This window comes from Gavialis gangeticus, unplaced genomic scaffold (assembly GCF_001723915.1).
Source record: "Gavialis gangeticus isolate Ggan-Ray unplaced genomic scaffold, GavGan_comp1, whole genome shotgun sequence".
Taxonomy (NCBI): Eukaryota; Metazoa; Chordata; order Crocodylia; family Gavialidae; genus Gavialis; species Gavialis gangeticus.
This window is the reverse complement of record NW_017729032.1, coordinates 93288090-93315044: the sequence shown is the minus strand read 5'-3', so window position 1 is coordinate 93315044 and position 26955 is coordinate 93288090. Positions and strand designations below refer to the sequence as shown.

The 26955-nt window shown below is 39.2% G+C and overlaps 1 protein-coding gene across 1 annotated transcript in view; it reads left to right on the top strand.

Annotated features, from left to right (window-relative positions):
• DACH1 (dachshund family transcription factor 1) overlaps positions 1-26955 on the top strand; it is a gene marked incomplete at its 5' end in the record, with an annotated part of 684310 nt that overhangs the window by 268321 nt on the left and 389034 nt on the right. Inside the window, one exon of the mRNA XM_019523822.1 lies at positions 10588-10703. Within this exon, the coding sequence (XP_019379367.1) occupies positions 10588-10703 (116 nt within the window). The remainder of the gene's footprint in view (positions 1-10587; positions 10704-26955) is intronic.

The following is a 26955-nucleotide window of genomic DNA, read 5'->3' as shown; positions in this document are numbered from 1 at the left end:
AGTGATGAACTATTTAGCTAGGTTATCCGTGACATCACAGTTCTACTACCCAACAATTGACTGTACCTGCTACTTATTGTTTGAATTTACAAGTAGCTTACATGCCAACTCTCATTTGTGTTAGGAGGCCCAGGAAGTGTGAGTAATCTTCCCCAAGTTTGCTATCTTGAACATCAGTCATACTGAAGCGGCAAATTTGAAAACTACATAGTTTTCCAAATGCCATGCAGATTCTAATCCAAATACTACTACACATGTTGATTAACCTACACAATGGGTACATCTACATGGGATGCTTAGCTCTTCAGTAGCATAGTTTACAGCACAGTAAGCATGTGTGTCTACATGTTCACATGCTTACTACATAGTAAACCTCACTACTCATGAGTAAATTTGCTACCTGCAAATGCAAGCAGAAAATTTACATTCAGTTAGTAACAGTGCAGTAGCACTCATGTAGACACGTGACCAGGAGAAAATCTTCTTCTGCTCAGCCAGCTACCAGGGGGCAGGAGATTGCTCCTTGTCTCCAGAAGCTGCCTGCTGCTGGGCTGGGCTTTGCCAACAGAGCCCAGGCAGGAACTATGTCCCCCTGCCCTGGCAGCAGGGAGCTCCAGGTCCCTTACTCTGAGATGGCAACTGAGGAGCAGGGGCTGGGTGATCCTTAATTCCCAGCACTGGATCCATGGTTGCAGACCTGGTGCTGGGAGAAAAGGGTCTCCCAGCCTGAGCCCCATAACCTCAGAGCTTGGGCTGGGAGATAAGGGTCTTTTAGTGCCGGCCCCATGGTGCGGAGTTGGCACTTGTAGCTCCCTACTGGTGGGGGCTGGGGATCCAGTTCCCTGTCCAGGTCTGTGAGCATGAAGCTGGGCAGGGTACAGGTTGGGGACCTTATCCCCCACCCAACTCCATGCTCACGGAACTGAGTGGGGAAAAAGGTTCCCTAGCCTATTCCCCACCCAGCTCCATGGTCATAGAGTTGAGCGGGAAACAGGCTTCCCAGCCTCTGGCCCACATGCAGGGCAGGGGCTGAGCACTGTCCTGGTCAGGAGAAGGTCCCAATTGGGTGATTGAGGCATGGGGCTTGGAAAGAGCTGCAGGGGTGGGATATGTCTCAGCCTCCTGCCCTGATCTGCCATTGAGGGAGCTAGAAGTGAGCTAGCTGCTAGCTACCCGCTGGTTGATCAGGACAGGGGGCTGGAACCTGCCCCTCCCCTGCCCCTGATTAGAGAGCCATGGCCAGGAGCTCCCTGTTGCCAGGGCAGGGGGGCATTGTCTCCACCACAGCAGGAGGCAGCCCCCAGGGGCAGGGTGTAATGTCTCAGCCCTAGCCAGGAAACAGCTGTTTCCTTCCCCAGTGTTCCCTGCTAGCCTCTGGGCTAGCACCCAGGGGGGAGCCAAGAGCTCCCTCTGGTGGCAGCTGGGGCCAATTGCAGGGCCCCAGGAAGCTAGAGCATTTTGCTGCCATTAGCAGCAAATCTGCTCCCACTTCCCTGCATGTGTAGATACCTGCCCAGGAGTGCTTACTAGCTAGTTAGTTTACTTATAAGTAAACTGATCGTAGATCAAGTGCATATGTAGATGTGCCCAGTGAGTCATTTATTATTAATTCCATTAATTTAGCAGCATATACCAATACTGATACAATATATTCCCTTAGACAATATAGTCTCAGAGATACAGCATTTATTTTTTTGTTTGGATATACCTGGGGTATTTCACACACCACTGGGCATGTCTACATGAGATGCTTACTACGCATTAGCCTAATAACACTGCACAGTAGCGTGGCAATCAAAAACCGTGCTAACAGGTTACTGTGCAGTATTATTAGGCTAATCCGCAGTAAGCATCACAAAATAATTGTGTGCCAGTGCTACTGCACAGTAACTGTAGTTACTGCTCATTTAGTTAGTACTTCATTAGGCAATTACTAAGCTAAATGTGCAGTAACTAAGGCACATTAATGAATGTGTAGCTGAACCCGTTTTGTGGTACCTGTGAATAAATGGCATGGTACGGTAGTGTATTAGAGAGTCAGTGTAGCCTAATGCAGTGTGGTCCAATGTCTAAGCACCTGTGGGGCATGTACTTTGGAGGCTATATCAGCATGAGTCATGGGCCCCCTGGGCTGCACACCATGTGGGTGCCCCTCTTCTCTGCACTATGTGTGAGGGCATCCCAGCCTGACCCTTAGATCCATAGCATTGCAGGCTGCATTGCCCACCCCACTCCACCCCCTGCAGCAGAGGCAGAAAGTGGAAGCCAGAGGATGGAGGGAGAATCTGGATGCATCAGCTGTTGTTGCAGTTTGAGCAATGGGGGGAGCAGTGGACAGATGGGAGCCCAGGGGCTGTAAATTAACCCCTCATGGGCTCCCAGTTGGATACTTCTGACCGAATGCACGGGACATGGGACTGCTGGGTTCTCATCTCATCTCTGCTATAGCTAACCATAGGCATGTCGATTAACATCTATGCTTGTGTTTCCTCCCTCACCCTTTGTTTTGTGAATTTAGATAGCAAAGTCTTATTATATGTTTGTCGTGGAGCTCCCTAGTGGGTTTGTTAGCTGATACAGGTATGTGTGTCTGCATATATATATGTAGTGTATGTGTGTAGTCCCATGACAAGCACATGATAAAACCTTGCTATCTATTGCCAGACAGGTAGAATGGTACATTATGTTGCACTTTGAAATTGCTGTACATTACCTGAGAGTGGATGGCAAGGAAAAGAGCATAATGTGGTCTTCTCTAACAACCAAAGAAAATTAGTACATCTAGAACCAAAAAGGGCTGATTTATTAGCGCAAAGAGTGCTTTGGTTGAGACAGTCTACAACATGCAATATATTCTGTTCCAGTCTGTCTAATTGTTTGTAGTATTAATAAACTGTACTGCACGCTGGTCCAAAATTCAATTTTCAGTTGTTTAGTTTTAAAAATAGTGGTATAGCCCTTTCCCTTTCTGGCAAGTCTTTTGCAGCACAGCCTCACCCTTTATAAGATCATTGTTGTGTTTCTTGCTTCCCTGTGAGGATTTTAAAATGCACCTCTGTATGTTATTTTTTATCAGCATTGTTTGCTGTCTCAATAAATCTTTCTAATACATCATGAGAAGTTCAACACTAATTATTGCGTGAGAACATTTTCTGCTTAACTGTGGGAAGAAAAATAAATTTAAGATAATTGCACTGAGAGTTTTATTGTTTTATACTACTGCTGTAAGTAAATAGGACACAACGCATTTTCTAATGTTTGTTTTACTAACTGCTATCATAGACATTTGTCTGATCCCAGGATTATATTTCTGCTTCCCTGTTCATGCTTTCAATTAACTAAACTCATGGGTGGAACCAACACATTTAAAGCAGTAAACTTGAACTTGTACATCAAAATGTTATGGCTCTCTTTTTAAATTAATAGGGTGATACATTAGAAATATTTGTGACAGTGACATTAAAAATCAGATCTCTTTAAACCAGAGAAATTAAGTTTCAGAAGGACTGATCAAGTTACTTCTGTGTTTTCTTTTATTTAAGTCTTTTGGTTGTAGCTTGATAATTTTTTGGTTTCACGATCCACTGTTCAACAATGCTGCAGGTGCATGTAAAACATAAGCAGCATCTGTGCACGCTGTCCCACAGAAGAAGGCCCAATGTTGATAGGGGGTGATGGGGGGAGGTAGAGTCTCAGGTCACATTTGTTTATTGATCTCCCTGCTGAGACAAGCAAGGTTTTCTGTTAACTCCAAATCTAATATGGACAGATCATATTCTACCTCTGAGGTGCCTCAGGGAGGAAATGTTAACATGCTTCCTTTTATAACCCACCATTATCTTAGCTTTAAGATTCATCTAGTAAATACAGTGAGCAGGAGAGAATCCACCAGTGTTTTGTCTTAACTGTTTTTCAGGGACTTGAGTAGGGGGAAATAGGATTGCACTTAAGTGACTAAGTTCACTTATGTGCCTAATAGGTGGAACAGAATCTGGCCCCAAATGTTTTTTGTAAATGTAGAGTCTTATTACTTGGGAGCTAGGCTGAAACATCCAAACTCATTTTATATATACTACTAAACAACCAATAGAAAGTAACAACTTTTGGACTACTAATCCTGTACTGCATTCAATCAGATCCTTTGAAGTGAAAGCACCATATGCCAATATCAATCCCCTGATCTATTCAGTTCCTCCAGTGTTTTCCTGGGACACTAGATTTTTAATTACTTCCTACCTAATGCAGCAAGCATTTGGGGTAAAATTCTGATCCATTACTGTTATGCAAAACATAAAACCCCTCACTGAAGAAGCAGTGTTAGGATGCAGCTTTTCCAAGCATGGATGGGAGTTCTGAAAGTTAATCTATTACTCGTGCTGTTAATAAGTGACACAGAGATGGAAACTAGAGGAGAGAAGAGTAGTTTAGCACTGAAGCCTGAAAGACATTACATAAAAGAGGAAAAGGTTTATTGAAAAAAAATGTGTGAAAAGTTGATGGATTTCTTTTATTTATTTATTTATTTATTGTGATACATACAGTGCTTCCATCAAAATAACTAGTATACAGCTCAGCATCATTTTGCAGTTTAAATTAGGCCTCAGGTAACTTAAATATTTTATTTGATTCTTGTACCTTGCAAAGGGATCTGAGCTTGGCCTCGTTTCTTTTATAAAATCCTTTAATTTTAGGGCCTCTGTACATGCAGCTCTGGATAAATACTAAGGACTTGGAGATGCACTTCTGCCAGATATGGTTTCTTTAAAGGCCTTACCTACTCTTTGTTCAAAATTTGCTGACATAGCTGTGTTGAAGTCAGTGGTACTCTGGTGATATTCGCCAGCTGAGGATCTGGTTCATAGTTATTTTGGCTTGTGATAAGAAGTTTTGAAATGTCTTTAGTGAAAAATTTTTAACAAGTAAAGATTTGAGGTTTTTTTCTTTTCTCACCTTATTTTTCTTGAAAGGTGGCAGACTGAATGATGATGTGCACCCTCTTCAAGCTCTTGCTTTTTTATCTTTTCCCTAGTGTAGCCTCTTCCCTCATATTCTTCCTTAATACTCCCTCATCATTAAAAAATACTGCTTCCTGGCTGCCTCTGCACCATGAGCTATGCTTGGTTTGGGAAAAAAATGACCTAAAGAACAATATATCAAAGGATTAAGGCCACTCCAAGAAAGGTTATGCCAGCTAATAGATGGAGTTGTGGTCTTATATATAGATATTTGGCTTTGATAGCAGCTTGTCTATTTACCTTCTGAGGAGAGAGAAGCTTGCTTTGTTAAATCTAGCCAAAACTACTATTGTTTGCAGGGATATTTCAAATACTAAAACAGGAGAAAACAAATGAACCAAGAAACCTCCAGAATTTTTTTTTCATGCAGAGTTAATCTTGCATAAATGATCTCCAAAATCAGGATATGTATAAGGTAGCATTCCAAAATTAACTGTTTTGCATGCACTCTACATTTTATAGCACATTACCACATTATCACCAGGGATCCAGGTTTTTCGTTTCCTATGGAAAAACAGAGAAAAACATGGATTTTCCCCTTTACCAAAGGAAAACACAGATTTTTCATTTCAATGGAGAAATCCGTGGATTTTGCACTTTTGCAAAGAGCTCTCTGTGGGCTGGTAGACAAGGCCACAAGGGGTTCAGGGGTGGGGGGGGCAGGTGGGGAGAAGAGGGCAGTCAGGCAGGGGGGGCCATGTGCATGTATATGCACATAGTTGCCAGGTAGCCTGGATAGCAGCTCCTGCAGGTCAGTTTGGGGCAGAGGGAATATAGGCCTCCATAGGGAGCGGGGGAGGGAGTTGGGCAGGGCTGGGGCTGGGGTTGGGGCTGCTGCTGGGCTGTGGGGTTCATGGGGCTTGGGGCTGGAAAAGGCAGTTGCAGGACTCCAGCAGGGAGCAGGATGAGGCTGCAGACAGCTCATCTGGGGGTGGAGGAGTGGGGCTAGCTCCCTGCCACTGTGCTCACTCCTGGGGGCTCAGGGGGAACCCGTGCCCCCCAGATCTGTGCATGTGGTGGGGACAGGGAGTCTGAGCTCACAGTGGGCAGGCAGCAGGGTGGTGGGGGAGAGCTGGGTTCTGCACTCTGCTTCATTGCAGCAGCTGCTGCCTTCCATGGGTAGCAGCTGGGGCTTGAGCACTGCTGTGGGGGGCAGGGAGCTGTGGACTTGGGTCCGTGCCCCTGTAGTCCTGGCAGCTGGGGCCCCCATCCAGCAGAGCTGGGGGGGGCAGGAGGTTGGGGGGGGAGTGAGGGGCACCAGCAGGGCCAGGGGTGATGGGGTGGGGGAGTGAGGGGCACCAGTAGGGATGAGGGGCTGTGGCTTGGGAGTGAGGGGCCTGGATCTGCATTCTGTGAGCTAAGGGAGCAGAGGTTTTCCATTTAAAAAACCCCCAAAATCAAATGCCAAAATTTATAGGTACTTAGAATTCATTTTATTATAGTTATTGAGGAACTGGTAGGCTTCCAGCATTCTTTAAACTTGTACATATATCAAGAAAACATTGTGTTCAACTTATACCTATATATAGTGGCCTTTAATTTTAATGACAGATTTTGGGGGTTTATTCAGAGAATTGCAAATTTTTATCAGGGAATTTGTGATTTTTTTTTATCAGGGAAAACCAGGATCCCTGATTACCTCCAGGGATCCTGGTTTTCTCTGATATATCTATATATTAGTGGTGTTTCGTTTTGATCATGGAAAAGGATTTGGAGTTATTTTTTTAAATCCAAAAATTGGGGATTTTTTTAATTGGAGAAAACCAGGACCCCGGATTATCACTAATAATCTGCAGCTCCCTGCCCCCCACAGTAGTGCTACCACTAAATAGTGGTAACATACGTTGACAGATATGTACTTGTGAAGGTTTTTATTTTGGACACACTAGATCCTGGGTTGTACCTTAATTCAGAAAGTAATCTTGTGTTTAAAAAGGTTGGAGACCACTGTTCTAGGGCCAGGAAGAAATTTTTCTCTCCTTGAATGAATTTCTTGATTTTAATTTTTCTTCCTGCCTCTTAAGCATTGGATGTTAGATGTGATTAGAGGTGAAAGTTAGGTTTGGGTGTGCTTGTACTCTTTACGTTACTTCTTAGGTGCTTGGCCAGAGCATCTTACTGAGAGGCAAACAAATCACCATGTTTGGGTTTGGAACCCAGTTTCCCTCCAAGTCAGACTGGCAAAAGACTGCTGATGCTTTTCTGTCTTCCTCTCTATTGCGGATTATGGTTCACTTCCTAAAATTATCTGAGCATATATTACCTAATTAGTTTCCATCTATTTTAGGGACCCAAAGCATTGATGGTGCCCTTGCTTTTCATTCTCTCTTCTTGTGGCCCATTGTAGGGTTTCTTTTTCCTAGGTTCTTTGGGACGGTGACATGGAAGTGGGGTTGGAATGAATGTCCTTGTGGCCCCTATGAATTCAGGTTGCCTCAGTGAAGAGTTGCCTATGAATGCAAAGACTGAACTTGCTGACCCAAGTATACTTTCTGATAATTCCATTAGCATTCTTATCTTATTTTAAGAGTTTGTAATGTAAAGGTTATCATAATCAACATGAACTTCAAAATAGTGTGAAGTTGAATTCCTATAGCTGGAGAAAGGCTTCTTTAAAAAAAGAATTATTTCAATTTAGAAATTTGGTTAATGAAACAAGTACACAATATAGATAACAACTTAAAACATTTGTTATTATATAATCAGTCATTTGGGACAATCAGTGTATGCTTAATTTAACCAATCAGTGGTGTATTCATTTTAATTGGATATTAGGTAGTCTGCCGTGACTCTAAATTAGGTCTTCCAGACTTATTTTTTAAAAGTCTGAAATTTATTTACCTGCCTTTTCATAATTAGTAACTGTTTGTTAAATAGATAAAGAGCATTTTATAAGTGTAAGATTGTAATTTCCACATTTAAAAAAAAATCTGAATAAAAGAAAAATAGCTCATAGAAAGTGTGTTTAGTTGCTTGGAGTTGAACTGGAAGCTTATGGCTTCTTCCTATATGCACTTATTCCTGAACACTTTCCTACTTGGTTAATGTCTGGCATGGACTGCCAAAAACTCTTTTGTGTGGTATGTTCAAACTTCAGCATCAGAAGGAGCCCTGGGAAGGAATTGTGGCTTAGCAAGCAGCCCGGTGTTGATTACCTCCATGTTTTTAGTCCTAAGATCTATATACCTTATGCAGTTTTATGAACAGGGATCCTGGTTTTCTCTGATAAAAACCAAATCTCCAATTTTTGGATTAACAAAGTAACCCCAAATCCACATTTTTCCATGATCAAAATGAATGACCACTAATATATATCTATATAATTAGATATCTGTATATTAGTGGTGTTTCATTTTGATCACAGAAAAATGTGGATTCGGGGTTACTTTTTTAATATATATCTATATATTAGTGGTGTTTTCATTTTGATGACAGAAAATTATGGATTTGGGGTTACTTCTTTAATCCAAAAATTGGGGATTATTTTTAATCAAAGAAAACCATGGTTATGAAAGGGGGAGTCTTACTCTTTCACCCCCAATACATTTCTATAGACTCATACCCTTAAATCATCAAACTAACTATTTTCAATTAGTTCACTGTAGATTTAAAGTCGAATGGGAACTTCCACATAGATAATCATTCCTTTACAGTTTTAAAGAGGCAGAAGACTTCTGTTAACTCAACTTCTATAGTACTATGGTAAATTAGCATATGGATTTCCAGCTTCTATGTTGTTGACAGTCCCCTGCAGTAGTACTGAGGCTTACAATTGTGAGTGGAGAGCAGAGTGTCACCATTAAAGTTCTCTAAACTAGTGGGATTTTTGTGGGCAAATATATTAGAAACACTCCATTTAAGTCTGATAATTTTTGTGTGAATATTTTATCAGTTTGGTGCATATTCATGGTATGTTTATTTTTATTATAACTTTCTTTGAAATTTTCTGTGTAAATGAGGTAGTTTCATTTGCTGCCATGATACATCAGTGTGATATTACTGTAAAATCATCTTATTTTCACATGTATCCTTTTTTTTTACTTGAAGTAGAAAATAATTTAAGATTTTGTTTATATTTAAAAAAGCAACCAAACCAACCAACCAAACAAACAACCTGGCTTACAATATTAATAATGACCTCAATACAGAACATCAACTTGGGAATTAATGACTAGTTAAGGTAAATGGCCCAAATCCTTGAGTCATTAAACTCCAAGAAAATGTCCTGTACTTTGATCTTTATTGGTATATTAGAGAGAGGTTGTAAAAGTTAAAAATAAAAAGGTGGGGGGACTCCAAACACAAGAATGCTCTAATGTTTACAAAGAAATGGCTATACTATTAGCCGCTTCTTCCTACAGTCCCCAAATAGATGAAACTTCCATTATAGTTGACAGGATTTTTTCCTGTTTTAGCACAGAGGAGGGAAAGCTTCTGATTGCCACCATTGTTTATATTCTTATTTAGAAAGAAATGAACATACACAATTCTGCTTAAGTTACAACAGGGTGTAGTACAAGAATGATTGACTGCTTGGCATTGTTAAATCATTCCTAAATAGCCCCCAAAATAGACATTGATAGTTACAGGAATTTTGCAAGTGTGTGTGTGTGTGTGTGTGTGTGTGTGTGTGTGTGTAATTGGTAGTACATATATTCACTGCAATCCTTTATTTGTATGCTGCTGACACAGTGCAGGAGCTAGAGTCTGTGAACACTTAAAGGACAAGAAGTGCTTAAATCTGAAGCCCTTTATTTATACAGACCGGACAGATGTAAGCTGTTATGATGACTGTTGCTCTGCAATGTCTTACAAATAGTTCTGAGCCCTTTGTGACGTAAAGTAGTATATTTAAAGTGAGGTGGCTTCGTGAGATTTTCACTTTAAATGGAATAAGGGTTAAATGATAACTTGACTTATCTTTTAAATGACAAAAAATAAAGAAATTGCAAGACCTTTTCACACATTAGATATGTATTGTCATTTATCATCTAGATATCAGGCTAGCAGTGCGAAGTAATAAAACATATCATCGAAAAATGTGCTATAGGTCTGAATCACTCTTTCATTCCACCTCCCAGCTAACTGTAGTATTAAATCAAACAAGCAGAACATTTCCTTAGGCAGCCATTGCCTTTTAATTTCCTGAAGAACCTTAAAATATCATTCATTACAAGTACTACACATATTTGGTTTTTAAAAGTCTCATAAATCAATAGCAGGCTGACTGTAATAATTATTACAAGTTAGTGCATAATTTTCGTGCTGAAGGCTGCATGCAGAACTTTAGCATATGCAAACGAGGCAATTCAAACTGTGTATAGATATTAATATGAAGAAGCAGGTAACGAGGTGCAGGCTATGAATTATGCATCAAGAGCGGCTGATCTTCAATGAGGAAAATGAATTCAGCATGTAATCTAATTAGTGATGGAAGTCTATTACATCTAACTGCAAAAGCAACCGTCCTTGAAACAAATTTATTTACAGTCCATGTTACCACTTGAAACAACTTTGAAATGATGTGTAAGACAACAGCTTAATTGTAAAAATTTTTGTTTGTTTGTTTCAGTTCTAGACCTGGAAGGCCTCCTAAGAGGACTCAAAGTGTCACCTCCCCAGAAAATTCTCATATTATGCCACATTCTGTCCCAGGCCTAATGTCTCCTGGAATCATCCCGCCAACAGGTAGGACTGCTAATATCAAGCTAACAGTTTTATGGTGAGGTGACTTGCATGCACTGATTTAAAAATTAAGAAAATGTTTTCTCCCTTTTTCAAAAATAACTTCTTGAAGCCTGAATTACCTTATTGATTTCATCCTCCACTTGGCAAACAATGACTTCCTAGTTTTTTAGTAGATTTGAAATTATTTGACTGCCTTTTTGTTTTGTTCTCTTTTGGTTTTTTTCCTGTTCTTTTCCCAGTTGTAGGTGACACATCAGAATTGTGCCTGCTTCAGACAGTTACTGGTTAGATCAACCCCTTGCTCTACTCACCTGCTTTTTGAATTTTCACACTCAAATCACATTGATGGTATGTTTCAGTGTGAAGAGTGTGTCTTCTGCTTTAGGGATGTGCAGTTACGCACCTCTTGCTGGTTTTTATAGCTCCTTCTTTTGAAGTAATAGTTTACGAACTAGCATAAAGAATTTATAGAGTCCCATGAAGTCCCTACCAGCCCTACTTTCCTGTAATCCTAATTTCTCTTTTGTCCCCTCTCAAGAGCATTTGGGACAACAGATTATTCAGAAATATAATAAAAGCACACAGAATGTGAGCTTTCTAAAATAATAAGTCTCAGAACCAAGTGAGAGGTCCCGTTAAAGAGGGGGAAAAGGAAGAAATGGTTTGAAATGGAAGCCAATAAGTGTAAGGGTAAGAGTGTTTTTTTACAGAACATCTTCAGGGAGAATGAGAACGATTTAGGTGATTTTGTAAAAGTTTGGAAGGAGTAAATAGCTGTCAAGGCAGAATAAGTTTCACACCATAGGGCTAACCACAGTGAAAACCTATTGCTGATTTTCAGATATAATGGGAAGATCCTTTAAACAGCTGGTTGAATGTGAGCAACAGCTACCGTCAGTGCCAAGCCCAGGGAGAAGGTCTTCTCTGTAGCATGGGTCAGCAAAGTTAAAGGCTCTAAAAGCCAGCAGTAGCAAATGAAATTCAGTCCACCATTTTATTGGCGATGATGGAAGGAATGCAGGGTGGGCATAAAACCTGATCACAATAGCTTGATAGTTGTGCTGCTTTGTTTTGAATAAGCTGCAAATGTGACAAAGCAGCCCTAGGGACAGCCCTGCCAGGAAGGAACTACAATAATTGTAATTAATGTTGTTAGTGCAGTAATGAAAAAGGCACCATTTTATATTCACTGAAAAACTGGTGTCATCTTGTGAATTCTTTTCCCCACATTTTTCTTCACATATTCCTTGGTTAGGGTGTTAAGAGATTTACAGTTCTTGTTAGGAAATTAGCTCTAAAAAGAATTAAAAATAAGACACCCTGTCCCCAAAGTCAAGGCAATCCCAAAGTGCAGGTGTTTTGAAGAGCTGTGTTGCTGTGGACATTCCTTAAGTTCCTTTCTTTAATATATGCACAGTGTTGGGTAATTTAATTATGTAGTTACTGTTCTATTCTCTGAAGTTCTAATATAATTTTGATGGCTTGGATAAAGTGCTCTCTAGTCTTCTGCTCTCATCCCTTTTGTAGCCTTTCTCAAGCTATGGTCCATAGAACACTGGTTGCTTACTGTCTCTCTTTCCACCTACAAAATCACTGAATAAGGTAAAGCAATGAATTTCCAGCAAAAGTTAATTTTTCATCAAGCAGCTGGTACAGCTGCCACAGGAATGTGTATAGGAGAGAAAGTGTTCTGCGCAATTCTAAATAGGAGGGAGGCAATCTTCTGTTCAGGTGTGATTCATATACAAAAAAAGCTTATTTACCCTTTTGACTTGGTTGATTCACACTTTAGCTTATATCCATCTACATGGGGCTTGATCAGTTTATGAAAGAGGTTGTATAACATGGTCCCTAAATATAACAGAGGTCCCTTTTCCTGTGTTCCTAGATGTAGAGACCATAAAATAGTGTATAGTCAAATAGGAACTTGAGGACGTACAGTTTAAATTTATATACCTGTATTGATGGAGAAAACAAATGGCATCTCCTTTGGAACATATTCCCTGTATGATACTGGGTGCTTCTGCACCAGATGCTAACTGCACAGTAGCCAAAAACATGGCGCTGTAGCTTGTCAGTGCTAATACAGTGCTAATATACTACTGTGCTGTATTATTAGGCTACTGCACAGTAGCATCACTAAAAAGATGTGCGCAGTGCCACTGTGCAGTACCTCCAGTTACTGCACATTAATTTAGTACTTGATTATACAAGTACTAAATTTTATGTGGAATAACCACTGCATTTTAATGAATGTGTATATGTACCCAGCAAGAGTGATTTTAAATGAATTCTGAGTGAAACTAATATGTTGGTAAGTGTTATAAGTAGAGAGAAAAGATAATGGGAAAAATCTAATGAGGCTACAGGTTAAAGAGTAGTGAAGAATTACTTCAGTGTAAAATAGACTGTCAGTGGGCATGTCTACATGTACATTTAGGCATGCCTAAATTTAATGTACCTTAGCTTAATGCACTTTAAGGCGATTTAGGGTCATGTCTACATGTACATGCATTAAAGCACATTAATGCTGTGTGTGCAGACTGATGTGGGACTAAAGTTAGTCCCAAGTCAGTTCATACACAGAGTTAATGTGCCTTAGTGCGTCTACATGTGCGTTAATCCATTTTAGCTACTTGTGCCTAAATTTGGTACCTGCAAAAGCAGATATCAAATTTAGGTGCCACTAGCCTAAAATCTTCATTTGAAGGCACATTAAGGGTAGATAAGTGCCCTACATACTACATTGTCTAGTGCCATAAGGCCAACTTTTGTAGTCAGAAGGCACCCTCCAGTAGGATGTTGACCCAAGAAAGTTGTTTAAAACATGTTTTTCAGAGTAAATCCTTCTAATATGCTTTATTCACACTGCCACTTATCCCTGAAATGTATCTCCATGTGGTAATCTCTTATTGTCTCCTTCTTCTAAACTGCTATCGAAATACGCTTTCTGGGCAGCTCATCATTGTTAACCCCCCCACTTGAGGTGTTACAATTCATCAAATAATAACACATGATAAGAAAATCAAATGAAAAAAGGAAAAGCATTTTCTAAACACAATATTGATTAGTGCTTTTATGTTTAATTAATGTTTATTCCCATCCTGTTGGATGATGACCTTTCTGTGGGAGGCATCATGTTTTGCCCTGTGCTTCATACATTGATGGATACACTAGAGGTGCTGGGTGTTCATCCCAAGTTGTCATTTAAAATATTATGAAAGAAGCAAAACAAAGGACTGGAGGGCATGGGAAGGCAATATAAGTTGTACACCAGTGCCTCATGAACTATATTTAACTCCAGTACATCTCTTACCTAACATATTGATAGCATTGTAGACCAGCTGGTTATGTACTTGAGTAACACCTTGTTGAAAAGTTGCTGGCTGAAGTTGAAATCAGGCAAGATGGTGGTGAAGTGGTGGGAAGAAGAAAGAGCTCTGACTGTGCTAAAATGTTGTTTTAGGTTTGTGTACACACACACACACATTCCAGTGATCTAGAAGAATTCATCTGGGTTTGTTCCCTTGATAGAAAATCTTACCTGTAGATGCCTGGACAGACATTTGAATGCTGATCCCTTGAAGAGGACAAAGCTTACAGTGCACATATCTCAGCATGCTGTACAGGCTCCCTCAGTCTAACTGGACACAGCTGTCAGCCCTGATTGGCTGACTTAGACTGCTCAGGGTCAGTATGGGTCTCCCTGCATCACAAGGTGGGGATTATGAAAGGGGTATATTCTGCTCCTTGCTTGGCTGGAATGAAGTCCAGCAAGTAACATAATGTCATCCTGGGGGATGGGAGCAGTGACTTCTGTCAGAATAGAATGTGTACAGACATTCACTCTCCTGAGAGAAACTCTCCCAGGAGAAAAATAACTTGGGGACAACCAAAGTTAAATAGCTCCCAGGAAAAACTCTCTTGGGAGAAATTTAACCTGGGTTGTTCCCAGGTTATTTTTCTTGCAGAGTGGCCCTTTATGCTGTGGGAAAAAATGTTTTTAATATCTGTATACTTGTGGTTTCTACTGGGAGAAAAGTGACTCTCAGAAGAAACCAAATGTGGATATGTGGTCTCAGTTTGCGAGCATGGTACATGGCCTTTTGGATTACTACACATCAATGTTATTGCATCTCAGTGGAGCTGTAAAGCAAAGTATTTGTGGTTTTGATTTTTAAAATCACATGAGGCACTTAGTTGTGGGATAGATAAACACAGAATGGGCATGTCCACACATCCAGGCACATGTGCTTGCAGCAGCTCAAATAGGAGAGCCATGAATTTGAGTTGGGGATTTTTGCCTCAGCACACATGCCTGGACATGAACTTTGGTGTGGGGTGAGTTGTGCCACTTGGGGCAAAATAACCCTGCCCAGCTCCTCCCAGATCTGCAGCCAGGGGGAGCTAGAGCCTGGGGCCAGGCCTGTGTGATTTGGCACAGGCAACACTGGGTGCCAGGCAGCTGGAGCTGAGCTGTGGGGGGCAGGGCAGTGCCAGAAGGGCCCCGAGCGCTCTGGTGGGCTGCTGCTGCAGGGGGGGCGCTGTGTGGGGCACAGGCAGGGGACCCACTCCTCCCGAGCAATCTTCCCCTCACACCCACAGTCCCTTACACCCCCTCATTCCCCCACCCTGCTCCAGTCTGCCCCACCCCCAGTCCCTTACCTCCCATGGAGCAGGGGTCCATGCAGCCTGCATCGGTTCAGGATGCCTTGCACATGGAGCCAGCATGCTTCAGCAAGGGGCAGCCATAGAGATGCTCTAGCTGGTTACCAGAGCATTTCTTTGGAGGACCCAAGCCTCCGGTTGCCTAAGTGCTTTTTTTCCTTGGGTTTGTTTTGTTTTGTTTTTGTTTTGTTTTGTTTTGTTTTTGATACCTGGCTATCCAGGTATCGGATTTTGAGCCTGCACTGAAAACTGCTTTCAGATGTGGCAAGAGGCACATGCAGGCTCATCTGGATGTGCCCAATAAGTGCATAGGCAGATGGAACAGACAACTTTTCTTATCTTGGTTAGTGAGAAGAGAAATGTAGAAACTTCTTCCTAATGCCCAAGTGAGAAGTGGTTAAAGTTGACCGTTAAGGCTAGGGACGGAAATTACACATCAGCTAGTACTAGTGATCAGAAACCAGTTCAAATCTGTAACAGAACAGAAGTTCAGTGCACATAAACCACTTTCAATATAGCTGAAACTGGTTTAAGATAAACCTTTATGGATGTAGCATTAGACTTAACTGATTTATGCTAAATCAGTTTATTGAACTTCTGTCCCAAATCCCCTCCAGATTTGAGTTAACTCACAGTCTGCCAGTATCCAAGGAAATGTTGCACCTCCCCTGTAGATCCTCCCTTTCAGGATTGGCAGGCTAGCCTTGGCCTAAGATGTCTGCTGCAGCCAAGCAGGGAGGCGTGCTCTAGTGCTCCCCGGCTTCTGGCCAAAATGGGAACATTTTGTTGGACATTTAATGCTGCCTGTGTTATGGCAAATGATAGATTTGTACTTAGAAAAGAATGAGAGTGAAAGTAAGTATATATTTTTCTTGTATTTATGGGAAGAGATATCGCCAATGCACACTGGTATCAGCTTCTATTTAATTGGATCATGTTATGTTGTGTTGATTTTTTCCTTTTGTTTTAATATTTTAAGACTGGATTCATAGCAATAGCAAAGGTAATTATTTTCATAAGAGTTTGACACAAATTCATTATCTCATGGCAATGATATTGTGATTAATGGAAAAAAGTTTCTGCCCCAAATGACATTAATTTATGTTGATTATGATTAGTTGCATAATGCAGTTATTTTGGCACTTATTATTTTTAAACCAGTTTCCATTAACAGTAGTGTTTTATTTTATTTTCTTAAGATACTAAAATAAATAGTAACCATTGCCCTTATTCAAACTATAGTTGATAGATATAAATAGCTATGCATATAGATATACATGACCTTATGTTTTTAAAGGCATATAAACATGCATATGAATACTGTTGGTAACTGTGTGTTATATAAATTCCATTTAGAAAGTCATGAGTGTGAAACAACATAGAATAACACAGTGTACAAGTATGTGTACAAGTATGGGGAGTTTTACTAATAAATTATGTTAATAATGATAATATCCATTTATTTAACACTTTCCCTCCATGCTTTGGAAAGAGTAAATGGAATGTTACATTTTTAAAATGTGGTTTTGATTTGCCTGTGAACAGCTTTTGAAAACTAGTAGACACAAGTGACAGAATGAAAAAATGCCTAACCTGTTTTCAGGAACAATATATATATATATATTTGCATTAAATTCTGTTGTTTGTGGATGCATTTATAGTCCTGATTTGTTCATATAATCTTTTATATTTAGAAAATGATTATATAGAGGCCATGTTGAGCCTGCCTTGCAAATTTGTTTTGCCATTGTTTCAGTCCTATTCAGGTACTGTTACACTCCCACTTTGAGGGGACTGCAAAAAAGTATTTGGGGAGTAGGGTAACTTTTTTAGAGGAAAGGAGTACAAAGGGAAATAGACATCTTTTGAGAAGAGGAGAGTACTTGTACCCAAAATTCTCTTTGTTCCTCTCTCTGTAGCTAGGATTGTCTAAGGCCCTGAAATGATATTTGCTCTACATCTTAACTTGTGCAAACAAGGCTAACTCTACATTTTTTGTATCAAACAAACAGAATTACCTCCCAGTTCAGTTACTGCCTAGCTGAAGGTGATGTTGGAAGAAAGACCAACTGATTAATGTTTTGCTCTGACTCGTAGGAAGAAGTAATCAGTTCAAAGACTTTAAAACTGTTACAGCCTCCTTTTCTTGGTCAGTGTATCTAGCCTCAGATTGTTAAATCACTCTACAGAATGTCAGGCTTTTTTGGGCTCTTCAGCCCTAATGGATGTACAAATGGACATGAATATAAATAAATCCTTACTTCCATCTATAACTGGCCAGAAAATAGTACTGGGCATGCATTTAGACATGATGACCAGCCACTTACAACATTTCTGTTTAAATTCTTTTTTAGTATCAAGTAGGATAAATACTTCCTTACATGGGCAGTCTTTCTTATCTTGAACTTGGCGTCCCGCTTCTGGGTTTCATTCTTAAAATTTTATCACAAGATTTCAACAGGTTAATAAGCAATTGGTGGACTGGTTTTTGCCTTGCAATTATGTATCAGAGTCTGTTTTCTCTGAGGAACAGAAGTGAATGCTTTATAGGATGTTGCAGATTTACGAACATGCCAGTCAGCCCATTAGGGGCTACCAGACTTGCAGAGGTTCTGGGTTTATATTAGTAAAGGCAGGATTAGATAAAGAAAGAAATATGTTTATATTAGGAATCACTGGAGATACCAGAGAGCTAGAAGGGGCTGTGGAGTCTGGAGCATGGCTGGAAAAAAAGACCAGGAGAAAATTGGTTGCATTGGGAAGATGGTGAAGGTCCAGACAGTTATACCTACTACTGCAAAAATTACCTTCAGACCTTTTCAGTATTGTAATCACACATCTTAATCTTACTCCCGCAACCCCACCCTTTCGTTAAACACTCAGTCCCATCTTCTCTTGTGACCATGTCTTCTGCAGGTGTTTCTTTAACTAATTTGCAGTATATGCTAAATACACTTCAAAAGTTGTCTGGACTTTGAATAGGTGAGTATTATAAACTATCAAAAAGCTGTTTTCTGATTAATGTAGCAGGCATTTATGATGGGCAGTATCCTTCTGGCTTTTTCCCCCTCTATCTTTTTAATGTCCAAAACCTCAACGTTCTGCATAATATGAAAGCACTATTATTCTGCTTCACATGACATTTGAAAAGCAATTGCTTTCACTTTTCAAGCTGTCAATTAAGCATTTCATAATCGATACCTTAAACAGGTATTGTAAGTTCTGAAACCATTTGTATAAAGCTCCCTAACTGATTCTTCTGCAACTTGGCCCACTGAGTACAAATTCTTCAGTCTGAAATGTGAAATGCTGAAGTAACATAACTACAAGTGCTTTTCGTATCTCTCTCAGGGACTGTGCTTTTACAGTTTATTTCAGGAAGCAGGGAAATATGAAGTGCTATAGAAAACAGGAATATATATCATATTTATACAGTGATATAAATACAGTTTTTTAGTTATATTGATCTAGTATGTGGTTACTCTGTGCACAATAATTACAAAGCACTTTACGCAATTTTACTATTATATATGTCCCACCTGATGTCAAAATTATTCTTTTCCAGTGTAAAGAAATAGTGTCACACTTGCAGTATCTCATATAGTACAACTATGCAGTTTGTTTCCTGTCTTAATTATTCTTGTCCTGTGCTTTTTCCCCTATCCTCTTCTTTAACTCATCTTGGAATGGTAACTTGAATGTATAATTGTTGATCACATCTGTATTGCTTCTTTTTAGCTTGAGTCTGAATTAGTGAAAATATATTCCAACTTCTACTCTGTACAAAGTCTACAAAGTTTGGAAGCTGGGTTTGTACAGACAGTTTCTGTGGAGGACAAATTAAGTTAATCGATTGTAGCTGTAGCTGAGGTGAGGCAATGTTGGTGTTTGTTTTTTTCCTGGTATGTACTCATAGTTACATTAACATACTAGAGTTCTTTCATCTGTATTAGTTCACATTGAAATTATATTGTTTTAGAACTGATAAGCTAAGTGTCACCATCAGTATTACTGAATCCAAAATTATATTATATACTGCATAACAAGACACAATGAGACCTGGTGCCTGTTCCACTCTATGTAAGTGAGTATTAAGTGCAAAAAGTGTGTTTGTGGAATGAGAGCCCAAAGTTTCTAATTGATGCAAAAATACGTATAAAACCAATCTTGTTGTTTGGTTTATGCACTGTGTAGTTTTTAGCCCTTTACAGTTTTTAAAAATAACCATAATGAAGAAACTAATGGAACACAGTAAATATCATTGACATGTTTGTTACTAAAATATATACTGGATTAACACAATATTAAGCTATTGGCAATTTCATGCTTCTTAAACTGAACAGTGATTTCAGTTGATTACTAGGGTATATTGTGCTGTTTACCTGTTGGAAATAAGCTAACATATTGTAAAGTAAGCAGCAAAGCCTATTTTTGGAGAGATAAACTGTAAACTAATTCAATAAATTGAATCAGATTACGCAAACATTTTTGCACTTCATTAAGGAAGTAGTATAATTAATGTGAACACTTTTATCATGTTCACTTGTTGATGTATGGCTAGGAAGATATAGTAGACTAAACTCTGTAAATATATTATTTCATAGTTTTTTTACATTTTAATTAAGGTTTTAATACAGGCCACCTGTCCTGTTCTGAAAAGACTGTCATGATTTTGTCATATTATTGTCCTGCTGAATGGCTATCTTGTTCTACTTCCATCACAATAAGGAGGGTTTGACAATTAGCTGAAAAGCAATCCTTTCACTGCTCACCAGTTTTTAGTCCCACTGAGGCCATCATTATCTCTGACTAGATGCTGATACAGTAGAATTTTGCTAATCCACGCATTTTATAAAACCTGCTTAAATTAAAATGGCCCTTGTCTACCTCTAAGCAAAGATTTTAAGCGTCAGATTATGTGTCCCACACTCACATGGGTGAACATTTACTTATTCTGAATCCCATTGAAAGCCAAGGGACTTCTTACAAGGATCTGATCCTTAATTAAAGAGGCCCTGTATTAAGTTCTTATGTTAGTAAGACTGTACATTTTGCAAAAAAATACCAGTTTATTATGAATAAATATATGTTAAAATAATATTGAGACTGTAAAGTTAGTCTCAAAAATGAGGAAATTCCAGAGCTAAGGTTACACTTGCAATTCTAATGCAATCATCTTGCTTCTATGCCACAGGAAAACTATTCCTACCAACATTTAGAAAGTATAAGGTAGACTAAGGAATGTGTCTTGCCTTGGGTTACAGTCGTGCCACAATGCAGGAAAACATTTTTGTTTTGCAGTGCTTCTTTATTAAATGTCCATTTTGAGCCCTGAAAGACACGAGCTTCCTTTTAAAACAAATAGTTTGTGAATGCATAATTAAAAACTGCATCAGAATACACAAAGGAGATGAAATAAGAGTACATAGGCAAACTTAATTTTGGTAATTCCTAGTTTATAAGAATTTGACTGCACACTTCAGTACTGGTCTTGACTCTAGTGGGTCCTCAGTCAAATGACAAAGAAACATGTTTCATCATCAAGTGGAATCCTGGTCCTACCATGTAGAATTTGAAATCAGGACCTTTAGATTAATAATACAGGTCACTGTCATTTGTGCTAAAGCAGAAATTGATATTAACTATGGATCTCTCATTCTCCAAGTAGAGTGGTTCATGGAAAGGGACATAATGTGCCTTTCTCAGTGGCCTGCACTACTAATTTCTAAAAGGTGAACTGTTAGGATTTACTGCTTCAGACAGCACAGCCAAGGAAAATAGATTTGTTACATTCATTCTGAATGACAGCATGAGTAAGCAGATGAGATATGGGTCTTCTATACAGACTTCTGGTTCTTGTTCCTTTCTCATGTTTATCACTTCTGTAAAATGAAGTAATCATAGAAATATAGGGTTGGAAGGGACCTTTAGAGGTCAACTCATCCAACACACTACTCAGGGCAAGATTGTCCCTGTCTAAACTGTCTCATCCAAGTATTTGTCTAACTGGCTCTGTTTATTTAGCAGGCTCTTAATAAAGACTTCTAAGGCTTGAGTTTCCAAAAACTTTGTAGATAATCTATTCCAGTGCTTAACCTCCCTCACAGTTAGAAAGTTCTTCCTAAAATTCAATCTAATTTTCCCTGGGTGCAATTTATGACTGTTACTTTTTGTCCTGTCCTTTGCGGATCTAGATTATTGTTTATTGTCATTATCTTTAGGTCTCAGTAAAGAATCATTTCCTGTGACATGAATATGATAATCCTGGTAATGAATCCGACTATTTTGTTTGCTTATTTTGCAATAATAGCACACTGTTAACTCAGAGTAATCGTTAAGTCATATTTGGCTTGTGGTCTATTAAAACCTGTAGACCCTTTTCTGGAGTCTTGAAGCCTTGCCAGCCATTCCATAATTTGTAGCTGTGCATTTGGTTGTTCCTAAGCACAATACTTTACACTTTTACATACTACAGTTCATCTGATTTACTTCAGACCATTTCTTTAGTTTATCAAGGCTACTTTGTATCCCAATTCTATCTTTCCCATATGTCTGCTATCTTACTTAGGCTGGTGTCATCTCCATATTTACTGACTGTGCACTAAAATCCATCCTTCAAGTCATTAGCAAAGGTACTAAACAGTATCATACTTGAAACCTCCAAGTTTGACATTGTGCCATTGATGACTGTTATTTGAGCATGACAATCAAAACACCTGTGTATCCACCTGACTGTAGCTTCATCTCATCTGTCTTTCCTTAGTTTACTAATGAGAATGGAATGGAATACTGCGTAAAAAGCCTAGCTAAAATTAGGGTATGTTTCTTCTTGCTTCCCTCCTCTCCACAAAGCCCAATGTCAGCTCCTAATGCCTGATTTTTAGGAATGAGGCCTTGCTCAGTAATAAGGGTTGTGAAGTGCATCACATTATTATTTTAGTTAATACCACAGCTGAAATGATAAATCATGGCATCAGAAGAACACTCTAACCATATATCCAAGAGGAACTGCCAGCTTACTCCTTGTGTTCTCCCCTCTAAGCCATAGTTCTGTGTCTATTATGATAGCTCCCAGGGAAGGGCTGGAATATCAATTTCAATGCTGATGAAATGTTCAAAGATATGGGTGTCTCTAAAAATCACTACTAGTATCTGTAAATGTTGATTTCTGGGGCTTTAAAACTTGACCAAAATAGAATTGTTGTTCACAGGACTGAACTTCACTGATCCTATGATTATTCTTCATCCAAATGTCAACATCATATTCAGAACCCTCAAGGTGTGATGAACAGCTTCTTTCTACGATGGATTTTTTAAATAATTGGCAAATAAATTATTTTTTCTTCTAAAATTATCTTAGGAAACAGCAAAACTGTTTTAATTGAAACAGTAAAAGTTTGGATTGCAACAACTATGACTACATATTAAAAGCTTGGATTTTGACAAAATTATAACCAATTGAAACCATGATGAGTTGGGCAACTTAACTAAGGGCATTGGTACTACTTCTGCCTACACTCACTGTATAATTAGTAATTTAAATGAGAAAGTTATTTGCCATATATATTTTGTGATGCAAGTTTTTAGTGTTTTTTCACTCACCTTTTCCCACTATTTGACAATCTGTAGTGGGTTGTCACTGTAATTTGTATGAATTAATGTGATTCTCCAACAGTTTAGGAAAGGACTTTCATGGGTGGGGGGAAATCAATTAATGTAAAATAAATAAATTAAAAATAATCCCTAGTTATGTTTGACCCATCTTGTTCTGAATGTGGGAACTTTCAGAGAAATATTACATTCAGTTTCTACTTTGGCACTGTATCCAGTCTAGTTGTATATATAATAATTTGTAGAATGAACCTTTCACCAAGTTAGTAAGTTGACATTTTATTGTACATGTATGTACCACTTATCTCAGTAAACACTACAATTGAAAATTTGTTTGATCTACTGAATTTGGAGTTACACCTTGATCTTAAAAACATCAAGGATATTCAGATTCTTTTAATTATGTGTCTGGCTTTACCAGTAGGTTTCCAGGTAGCGAGTAGGAGTGAGGGGAGCAGGATTTTGTACAAAGCTTATAAAGGTTCAGTTTGATTATATTTCTAACTACAGTTCTGTTTCAGTGTGAAGACTTTAGGTTATTGAATGCTAACAAGATGCATTTCTCCTTACCAAAGGCATTAAAGTTCTTACTATCCTAGCATGATCAATGAAGTGCGAATGCATTTTCCTCTTCATTTATACATGATCTACTACCACTATTACATATTGTGTTCAACAAAAGATTATTCAAAGTTTATATATACTAAAGTTATGGTTCATCATGTCATTAAATTATGTTTGGAGCTGATTCTCTAATGTACAGAGGAAAACTATGACTTCATGTCTCAAATGTGATTTTGTCATTTTTCTATGAAATATTGTTGTTTAACATGACTGCCTCCTGCATAAGAACAGCACATGATGCAATTTCTAAGCTTTTGCAGAAGACTTTAGATGTACAAAGAGCATTCAAAAAAGATTTAAATTGATAAAGTGGCATTGCACAGGCTTGGTATAAGGCAGGAGAAGTGGATGGAGCTCAGATTAAAGGCACATGAATAAGATCTTGAAGGAAAACAAGTGTAGGTAAGCACTGTTAGAGTACAGTTCTATAAGATTGAAACTCATAAGCAAGAAAGGCTAATGCGTTTTTTTTAATGGAGCTGAAATTACTTAATTACCTAATACAATGGCTGTATGGGTGTTGGGTTAGTTGAAGAACTAAACATTAAAATCCTAGGAAGAAAGATACCCTGGGTGCAAACCTACATTTGCATTCAACTCTGAGGTGAACCAACTTTAGAGCAACATTTTTAGGGTGATTAAAGCCCTGTGAATGCCTGTGTACCTGGGCATTTAGAGTGACCTAACTTTGCTTGTATATACCCCTTGAGAACAAAGTGATACATAGACGTGTATCTGGTAGTTCGTTTTGGGCCTTGCTGAGGAACAAGTGTTCATAGATGTATAACATACAAAGATTATTTTCTATCTCACTAAGCAGCTTGGAGGGGTCAAGCATGTAATTATCACCTCATACCTAACCTTTCAGGCAACAAGCTTATTGAACACAGAATGAACTTAGTTACTTTTCCAAGGAGAATCAGTCACCATATGAATTGTCCTTTTGACTTACAGCTTCAGTAGCATTTCCTGCATGAATTTCATAAGACACAGTCAAATACTATCAGAATTATAATGAATCCAATGTCAGTTATTCACAATACTCTATATTATTTTTGTCACTTATTTGGTCTCAGGCAATACATAAGATCTATCAAATGCTAGTAGCTGGGGGACTTATTTTTAAGAGAAGGTTAGTGCAGTGGTTAAACCTGGGAAATCTAGAGTCTTGGTGTTGCTACAGACTTCATCCCAGATCTTGGGCAAATAGCTTTAACATATGCCTCATTTTCGTATCTGTAAAAAGGAAAAAAAAAAGATGTATTTTTGTAAAATACATTGATATGGAGGAAGGCATCTCAAGGTAAATACAAAACTATTGTTTATTGCTTATAAAAGGATGGGTATTTTCCCAAATTAATGGCTCTCTTAAGCATGTAGGTTAAAAATGAAGCTATGAACCTGAGTCTGAGTTCCTTCAAAATTTGATGAATTTCCTGCTTTGGCTTCTTCTTAGGGTGAAAATACATCTCCTTTTTTCATGAAGTTGAAATAATGAGAGATTTGACTTTTCAGACCAGATTTTGGTGGCTATATATGAGAGACAAAACTGAAAAGGAAATGGGAAGGAAAGAGTGGGCATAGAATAGAAATAAAAAAAAGCTTTAAAAACACACAGGTTCTATGCAAGTGTGAGAGAGCCACAGGGGATCAAAGAAAGATGCTAGGAACAGCAGTGGAGTATCCCTGCCCTTACCCTGTCCCAGAGCTGACACGCTGCGCTGCACCCAAGGCGCGGTGTTTTAAAAGCAAACTCTCCCTCTGGATTGGAGGAGAGGCACCCAGCAGGGTTATTTTTAGCCCTGGTAAGAGGCAGTGCAGGGAGGATGCCACCAGATTGTGGTGCAGACTCACTTCTAGAACAGCCAGAAACTGGAAGTGGGAGTCTTCCAGCCAGCAGGAGTCAGAGAGCCTGCAATCAGATGGTGGCTGGAAGGCCACTTAATCTTGAGGAGCTGTCCTGAGAGAGGAAGAAAGGCTCTTTAGACAGCCTTGGGAGAGACCTGAGCTTTAGGCTGCTTACCCATGGCTGACTGAGTGTGCCAACTGCCACAAACTGCCTTATTCCAGACAAGTGAAGGAGTGACGGTGATAGGTAACTGTGTTGATTTTTTAATTTTATTAATTGTTCGTTGTACATATTTGGGGAGGAAATATCCCTCTTGTGACTTTAATAATAGCCACTGGTGAGAGTGAAAAGCCCCAAAGGGGAATCTGCTTTAATGAGGAAAAGAAATTAGAGATTATACAAGGGACGAGAGTTTTGGCCCTAAAGCGGTGGACAGCCCCGGACTGTTATTTTTTGTTTTGCTCTGTTCTTTTCCATGTTTGTTTTGGTTAAGGCTTTGCCCAGGGACTGGTTATTGTTAAGAGTCCCATGCAAATTTTCTCATCATAGTCAGCACTCACGTAAGCTGGTGCTCACTGAAAGCGCAGAGAGGCTGTAGAACTGAACATTACTGCTAAAGTTCATCTGAGGTGGTTAGGGTGAGGTAAAGGAGAGGGTGTAAAAAGATTGGTCTACAGCTCTTGGGATTATTGTCAGTCCATTTTCTCCAGCTTCTAGGAATTTATGTTGCAAGATCAAGACATGACAGGTGAGAGCACTCCACCTGAGTGAATTGGACCACTGTGTTCCTAGACTCATTTCTAATGGTGCAGGCCCACCATTTTTTGAAAAGGTGGAGCTCCAGCTTCTCGAAGGGGAGCACTTGTACAGTTAGGATCTGAAATATGTGAAAAGTTTCTCATTAAGCACAAGACTTCTACAAAAGGAACAAGAAGGAGTAGAGAATTTTTTTTTTCTAAAAGGAAGAGCAAGGTAGAAAAAAAAATCACAATCCCAAATATGTATGTACACTTTTGAAAAAGAAAAAAGAAGCGTACATGCAATGGAAAAATGGATTGGGATCCAGAAAAGAGTACGCTTATGTGGCCAGGGTCTGCGGACATGAGACATGAAGATCCAAGGCATCTATGGAAATCAAACTGGCAACTCTCGGTTGATATTAAAGATATATGTTATCAAATATCTTTGATATTAAAGATAACAAAAAATCCTTTTATAGGTACACAGGGAGCAAGAGAAAATATCAGGCTCCACTGTGACACCCCTACTGAACATGGAAGGGAAACCCACAGCTGACCCCTCCTACATCCAGGAGGGGCCAGCAGGGAACTGCATGCTCAGGGGCAACCAGCACGGGTTCATCAGCGGCAGGTCCTGTCACACCAACCTGGTGGCCTTTTACGACCAGGTCACTAAATGATTGGATGCAGGGGTGGCAGTGGATATAGTTTTCCTGGACTTCAGGAAGGCTTTTGATACTGTCTCTCACCCCATTCTCAT